The sequence below is a fragment of the Puma concolor genome, chromosome B4, assembly GCF_028749965.1.
Source record: "Puma concolor isolate L17-30 chromosome B4, mPumCon1.1.hap2, whole genome shotgun sequence".
Classification (NCBI taxonomy): Eukaryota; Metazoa; Chordata; class Mammalia; order Carnivora; family Felidae; genus Puma; species Puma concolor.
The window spans coordinates 42,790,377-42,798,573 of record NC_141673.1 but is presented as its reverse complement, the minus strand read 5'-3'; the positions used below and the strand labels follow the sequence as shown (position 1 = coordinate 42,798,573).

The following is an 8,197-nucleotide window of genomic DNA, read 5'->3' as shown; positions in this document are numbered from 1 at the left end:
TTTCTCAACTTTGGCACTGTTGACATTTTGAGCTAAATAATTCTTTGTTGTGAAGGTCTGTACTGAGCACTGTGAACACTGATACCCAACCAGTTGTGAAAACCAAAGGGTTTTGAAAACAGTTCTGGAAAACCACCAGTTGTGAAAACCAAAAATGTCTCCAAATATTGTTAAATGTCTCCTGGGGAACGAAATCTCCCCAGGTTGAGAGCTTCCACTCTAAAGCATAGGCCTAACCATTATGTTATGTATATACATTTATAAATATATTATATACATACATATATAAATATGTGTTTTCATACATTCTTCCTATATATCTTAATGCACAGACATAGTCATAGATGGGGTTCCCTGAGAAATAGGTTCTGAGACTCTCAGATTTGATTGCAGGAGATTTTGGGGGGAAGAAGGAGAGGGGGGTCAGGCTTCCTGGGAACCTCAGCTGTGAGGAAACAATGGAAACAAGATTCGGCAGAGGGGGAGTTGAACTGCAGTGCAAATTCACTGTTGAGACAGGCCCCAACAATTCTATAGGGGTACACCCAGGTGGCTCAGTTGGGTGAGTGTCCAACTCTTGATTTGAGTTCAGGTCATGATCCCAGGGTCTCAGGATAGAGTCCCATGCTGAGAATGGAGCCTGCTTAACATTCCCTCTCTCTCTCCTCTCTCTCTCTCTCTCTCTCTCTCTCTGCCCCTCCCTCCCTGTTCCTGCACACTCTCTCTCAAGAAAAAATTTTAAACATTAAAAAAATAAACACCAAAAACCAATTCTATAGGGAGCTATAGAATTTTCAGAGAAAGTTGCCTTCAAGCTAATCACTAGGTACCATTTCTCATCCTCTGGGGGGCTATGGAAAATCCAACACATATTCATTAGCATTCTGGAAGCTAGTTGTTTCATCAAAAGATCTTAGGGAATTACTATCTTCTTTATTAAAAACTCCCAGGTAATTTTTCATTTATTTTTTTTTTCAACGTTTTTATTTATTTTTGGGACAGAGAGAGACAGAGCATGAACGGGGGAGGGGCAGAGAGAGAGGGAGACACAGAATCGGAAACAGGCTCCAGGCTCTGAGCCATCAGCCCAGAGCCCGACGCGGGGCTCGAACTCACGGACCGCGAGATCGTGACCTGGCTGAAGTCGGACGCTTAACCGACTGCGCCACCCAGGCGCCCCCCAGGTAATTTTTCAAAAAGAATTCCCAACCTTGAAAACGGTCCTTTCCTTCCCAGAATGGCCATGGCCTTCATAACAGCCAAGGCCTTTAGAACTTTTCTCCTAGGGGGACCACACTGTATGCACCACGTAAGGCCGCCAAAAGATGCACAGATTGGTCATCTCCATAGATACTTTATTTGAAATGGAATGCATTTTGAAAATATGAAAAATAAATCACATCTCTCCAAAATCATTTGAGACATATTTATACAAACTATGACCACACTATTGAGTTCACAAATGGGATACTTCCTAAAGCATTTGGTACCTGGTGATGCTTGGTTTTCAGAAGCTGACATCTGCATATTCTAAGACTTTAAGCACAAGATCGACAGCGGCATGTAACGGACCATCGCGTCCTCTTCTCAAAATAAATACAGTGATCTCGAAGAACCACCTATTATTAAAATCTTCCTCAAAGCCTAACTGATCACCGACAGGTCGGCTGAAGAGCAGGCTGGGGAAGGTCTCACAGCTTTTCTGCTTTTCTGCGGATGTTTCCAGAGCCCTTCCGCTGCCCTCACTGGACAATAATGCCCTGGCAGTAAAACCCTGTTGGCTCCTATCCTCCATTCGGCAAATGTCCTGCCAACAAAGTCACAGACCACTTTGTCATCCAATCTCCTGTAAATCTAGATTGGCTGCTCAACACCGCAGATGAAAAAGTCACCCTTCGAATTGTGTCAAGAATTTAGAAAACAGTTCTTTAAAACCCATTCACCAGAATCCCACAATTAATACATCTTAGGTTGCTTTAAGTGAACAGGTATATTTCTCTCGGGAGAATCGCTGATATACTCAATATCAAGCTCTGTAATCCCCAAATTTAAATATGATTCTGCTGCTGAAGGCAGTTTATTGGTAAAGCAAAAGCAAATTAGTTTGACCCAACGAAGAGAGAAGGGATGTTCATAGGCCTGGTTTCACCTACAGAGCTCTGGGATCCATGGGATTGCTGGCTCCAGCTTCACTCAAGCCTCAGACCCTCTTCTCAGCCTGCAAATGATTGGAGCCAAGCTAAAACCAAGTCGCTTTCCCCGGGGAACAGAAAACAAGCCAGTGTGCTCCCACCCACACACTGGCAACAGGCTCGCGGAGCGTCAGATTTAAAGTGAGGGGTCTGTAGGAGAAATTCAGCATTAGTACACCAGAGCAGGAAGGAGTTAAAGCAGGCCTTTGGGTTTAAGCCAGATTTCCTCACGGTGTTTACGTGGAAAGGGATCTCCTTTAAGCAATGAGTTGAGGTTGAGTTTTTTGTTGTTGTTTAAACCTCCATTGGAAAAAAACATGTGAAGTGAAATTATACAGTTAGTTTGGTTTCTGCCATGATGAGAGAATCCCAACTTCCTCTATGACGAAAATGTTCATTTTGAAAGGGTCCTTTATAACCGTTTACGCCCTGACCTCAGCACTCCCTGTAGGACATACGCAGATAGATCTACGTGCATTTCTGCTAAGAAAGTATGTCTAAGGAGCTTCGTCATGAGGCTTAGCCTGCCCAGTATTACTTGTTCTTGGGGAACGACAAGAAAGCAAGTGAAGGAAGCACTGTGTGAGGCAAGAGAAACCACCTCCTGGATACTGGGAGTTACATATTTTTTCCTTCTTTCATTAATTTGTCTCCACAAATAGTTACTGGGCTCGCTGTGTACAAGGCCTCGGTGTCAACCCAAGTTCAAGGACAAAAGTTCAGTTTCCAGATGGGGACATTCCTTTTAGTTTTTCCAACTTTTTACATTGTGTTTATTTAAGGGGTGCGTCTTCTATGGACCTGCCCCTTCCCCTTTCCTTGTCTTGGATTGAAAGAATCATTTTTACCTTTTTCCATGAAGGTGATTTGTCAGGCCTCAGAATACCTTAAGTGGTTTGTATCGTTTTCTTAGAGAATATGGTAGAATTCTGCCACTGCAAATCACATTAAGTGATTTGCATTTGTGTTTTGTTTTGGTAAGCGTGCTTTTTTTGTTGTTGTTATTCTGAAAAAATTATTCAGCCACAATCATTTCAAAGTGTCAAACAACAAAAAACATCCTATTCCTCTCCTTCCTAATTTCTGAGGTTTCACAGGTAAATGCTAAGAGGGGTTCAGACTAGAGAGCCACTAAGAGGGCCAACTCAATGTAAATATCACAGCAGACCAAGGAATAAGGGCTGTGGAAAGACAAGATAAGGAACCATGATTCTGGTGGCCCCGTTAACAACCATAGCCATTGTGGTGGGGGAGGGGAGGGAATGCCAGAGGAACCCAGCAGCCGGGAGGGAGCCCGGGCAGATTTTTTTTCAACAATACTACCTGGCCTATATGTGATCTAACAACGTAACAAATGTCTTTTAAAAGCCCACGTGAATCTCAATTTTTAAAATATTTGGTATGGACTTTACTATTTTTATAGCACAAAACTTGACATAAAAAACTGCGGTTTAATTGGGGGTTATATGATCTGCATGTATTGAAATGACAGTACAAAGAGGCATTCTCTAAAAATGCACAGCAGTAGTTTCTCAGAAGCCAAATCACACTTAAGAACTCTTCAGATTTGCTGAGTTGCCTGTATCCTGTATATATAAAATCTTTACAGCGTATTTTCACAACCGTGCCTTAGCCACTGAAAGCGAGAGCCCAATTCAGTTCTGCTTGCCATTTGCCTGACTTGTAGTCTTGCCCCACAACTTTTCAGATTCGGGTTGTGATCTCAAAGTTTCATCATTTCAATATTGTGCTAAACAGGAATCTGATCTTGAGACTCCTTTCTAGATGGAAGGAGAATAAAGACATCTCTAGCATAACATTCTATTTTCATTTCTTGACCACATAACATAGCAATCGCCTAATCCTGACCATTCCAATTTGGGTGCTGGAAAAATACTGATCAAGACTTTGCAGAAAAGGCAATGGGAAACAGAGACTGTCAGTAAAGCCATGCAGATAGGAAGTGATTTTCAGCCCCAGGAAGATTTGGTATCAACTATGCTCTTTTTAAGCTTAAGTAGCATCTGCCCTTGTGGATTCTGACCATCCTTTTGATTTGACACAGAGGAGGGCTTGTTCTACCTTTAAAAGCACATCCTCCCCCCTCCACCCCGCCCCTCAGACTCCTGAACAAGTGGCTGCTAAAACAAGACTGGGTTGTTTTCTCACTGAAAATCCAGTGTTTATCCTGTCCTTCCTTTTTCAATTTCTGAGTTTAGCTAACCTAACTACAAAACATAGAACCCTCAAATTTCTCACAGAGCCATGAAAAGTAAAACAGTGAGTTTCTCTGATCAACGTTATTTTCAGTATGAATACCTAAAAGCAATGACCCCTGGTCCTTTGAAATTTTTACAAACTGTATTTTAAGCTATGAGATTCTAGGGTGTATTTCTAGACCCTAGGGTAAAAGGGTCAGAAAATGTGGTTCAAGCGGAGCGTGCGAAGATCTTGGAGAAGGGTAATCTCTTGTGTGGATAAGAGCACAAATGTTCTCTTAAGCAAGCTTAATGGTTTTCTTTCCCCCGCACTGTGTTTTTTGAAAGGAAACACCTAAGGCAGTCATACTCAGAAACCATGGAAATCTCCTTACTAAGCCCTTCAAACGGATGATGCAAGCAAAGCTTTTCCCACATTACACCCAGCCCTACCGTACATTCAAGATATGCTCATCCTGCTGTCACCTTGGGTTATGGTTTAAATATTTGGAATTAGATATCACTACTATGAATTTCCTTTTAGAAAAGCAGTTAGATTTTCATAATTACACAATTTTGAACACTTAGCTTTCTTAAACTTCTACAGAAAATATATGTCTAAAGAAAAAATCTCAAAAAAAAAATGAAGTAATATCAGAGTTTAATTTCAACCACCTGGCATAACAATGAAAGTGTCAGACCTTCTGAAAATGCCTAGGAATAACGAATGAGTTCTTAATGGTTTTCCCCTCCACCCCGCCCTTCTACTTTTTTCTTTTCCAGGATTAGAACTTACTAGGGAATAGGTTTTTGAAAATAAAAGTTGCTCTTTTGGAAAACGGCCTACATTCAGAAATGTCTTAAAACAAGCATTAAAAAAACTAATAAATAATCATAAATCAAAATACATTAAAATAAAATTACAGTACATCATCGCTCCTAGAAGGTCTACCATACTGGAAGAGCCTTTCAAAGGTTCATAAATAAAGCCTTCTGGACTGAAACCGTCTCCTGCATTGTGATGAAGAGTATGCAGAAAACTAAGAGGAATCTCAAGTTATCAGTCGGGTGAGGTCCAAACTACTCGATCTCGTGCAGGGCGGGGAGACTTTTGTTTTCGATTCAAGTGAAGACAATAGACAGGTGTTCGTCCCACTTCAAGTCCTCAAAACCTGGAAAGAAATGACAGGCAATGAAGTAAGTGGCTCAGAATCCTCCACCACCCAGTTCTCTTCGGGCCAGTCCGGTGCACAGAGCGTGCTCGGAAAGACACCGGGGTCTCTCCCTCGAGTGCCCAGACACAGCGAAGCGGCGCACGTGGGAAGCGACGGAGGGAGCCCGCGGCGTGGCTGGGAAGCGCACCACGGACCCCCGCGCGGGCCAGGGTCGGGAGGAGGCCGGTCCGAGAGGCCTCCCAGCCTGGCCCGAGTTCCCCATCCTCCCCTCTCTGCCCGGCCTTTCCAGGCTCCAGCTTGCTTCCCTTCTTTCCACATCTGCAGAAACTTGTAATAATTTCTCATTTGCCTCTTCAAGCGCCAAACCCGTGACTTAGGTTTCCTACTCCTCCGCACAAGACCTACTCCCCCCGCCCGCCCCGAGACCTACTCCTCGGAAAGGCCCCGAATAGCCCGCGTTGCCGGGACCTTACCTTGTCTGGCCCGGGTGCTGCCCCCTTCAGGCAGAGTTGGAGGTGCTGCGGAGGAGCCGGTGGCCGTGCGGCTGCGAGAGCGGCTGCGAGAGCGGTTGTGAGAGCGGTTGTTGGTGCGAGTGCGGTAGTTGGTGCGGGTGCGGGTGAGGGTGCGGATGCGGATATGGGTGGAGCGGCTGGGGCTGGGGCTTGGGTTGGGGCTGCGGCTGAGATTGTGTCTGGGGCTGGGGCTGAGGCTGAGGCTGGGGCTGGGGCTGGGGTTGGGGTTGGGGCTGCGGCTGCGGGGGCTGCTGCTGGACCAGGTGCTGCTGCTTCTGCCGCGTGGACTTGACCGCCAGGATAGCCTGACGGTTCTTGTACTGCACCATCTGCAGCGTGATCTCGGCGTTCCAGCCCTGGTCCTGCGGGCACCGAAAGTCGATCTCCTTGCCCTCGGCCATCACCACAGTGAAGTACATATACTTGCCCTTGCGCTCCACGCAGTCCACGGTCTTCATGTTGGAAAAGTGCAATTCCTTGAGCTTGACCGGCGGCTCGAGGCTGGCCACGGCGGGCCCTCCGGGTTGGGACGGTTCGGCCGGCCCCTGCCCGGGCTGTTGCTGTTGCTGCTGCTGCTGGTGTTGGAGCTGCTTGGGAGGGATGAGCAGCAGCCCCTCCTCAGTGAGGATGCAGCACTTTTTCTTCCAGAGCTGCAGCAACCCGTCGCTGCGCTTCTCCAACACACCCTCCTTCAGCGCTTTGCAGCCGCTGCTCTCCAACATCCTCCCGGCATAGGGAGGTGCGCCGATTGGCTCGGCCTCTCCACTTCCAGCCGCCCGGGCCGGGGGCAGCAGCAGCAGCCGCGCGCCGTCCTCGCCCCAGCGGCTCCCGCGGCCGCCTGCCCGGAGCGCGCAGAGAAGGCTAACGCGCAGGAAGCAGAGCGACGGCGGCGGAGGCGGATCGGGGTCCGGGCAGGAGGGCAGCCGCGTCCTGATGCGCCACAAGGTCCCGGAGCAGCGAGCCTCCGGGCCTCTGCCGTCCTCTTGCGAGCGCTCACTGAAAGGCACTGGCCGGGCCCCCTCGCGGCGCTTTTGAATGGGCCATCCCCCCCACCCCCGAGTGACACCCAGCGGAAAAGGCGGCTCCTGGCGCCCGCACCGCGGGGGAAAGCCCAGCTCGCAAAGGCGCTCTGCCGCCGGCGCACGCCTCATTAACTTGGGGCCTTTCCAAAGCGGGCCGCGTCCACGCCCCCCGCATCTCTTGCTCCGCCTCCCGCCGCCCACTCTCTTCCGCGCTTGTTCCCTGCGCTGGCTGCAGGGACTCCAGCCCCGGAAACTCCTCGTCTGTGCGTAGGGCGACGGCCCTGGGCGCCCCAGCTGCCCGGCGACGAATGCCGACACCCAGAGGGCGCCGAGAGGCCATCCTCCGTCCCGCCTATCCCGGCCGGCGGGGCTCTGTGCTAACAGCCTCAGAAAATGAACATAGGGCTGCGAGGGTGGGTACGGCTACCAGACAGTGCCTGGAATGCCGAGCTGTCTCGCTGCCCTCGGGGACCAAACCCAGGCATTCGCGATGAGCCTGGAGATCTCGCAAAGCCAGTGTCCGCGGGAGGAGGCTGGGGATAAGGCTCGCGAGCCGCGGAGTCCCGCGGAAGTGTGAGTCCCCCGGACCCTACGTAAACAGCTCAGGGCACAAAGGCCCCAGAGGACACGCTGTCTTCACACTCCTATTTGCTCACAGTCATTAACTAGCTCTTCTTGGAGCAGAGAGGGCGATCAAGGCCATTGCGCTACGTATGTCCGGTTTGGAAGGGTTAGAGAAGGGGGACTCACTTCACAGGACGTCTGGCCTTCCTTTTCTCGACCCGGGACCTCCGGCACTAGCCAATCTTTATCCGGGACACAAGCTCTCCGGATTTCTTCTTGACCCATCCGTACGGCCTGCAACACCTCACAACATTAACTCAACTCCAGTTACAAATCCGGGAAATGTCCAGGGCTGAGACACCTCACACTTTAAGATACAGCTTAGCGCTCCAAACAGCCGGTTGGCCTCCACGGGTCTCTCTCTTTGGGAACGCCTAACGGGCCAGATCTGTTTTTGCAATCTCACTTATCTGTGACCTGGGGGAGGTAATGCTGTACTCGCCCGTAGCTCCCTCCTACTACACTCATTTTTAA

General features: G+C 48.8%; 1 protein-coding gene across 1 annotated transcript; it reads right to left on the bottom strand.

The window, feature by feature from the left end:
• Positions 1–3,623: 3,623 nt before the first annotated feature.
• Positions 3,624–7,243, bottom strand: PHLDA1 (pleckstrin homology like domain family A member 1). The gene is made up of 2 exons (XM_025926988.2): positions 6,039–7,243; positions 3,624–5,562 (listed from the first exon to the last, which is right to left on the bottom strand). Exon 1 carries the CDS (start codon positions 7,226–7,228, stop codon positions 6,065–6,067), a length of 1,164 nt encoding a protein of 387 aa, XP_025782773.1. The 5' UTR covers positions 7,229–7,243; the 3' UTR covers positions 3,624–5,562; positions 6,039–6,064.
• Positions 7,244–8,197: the final 954 nt, after the last annotated feature.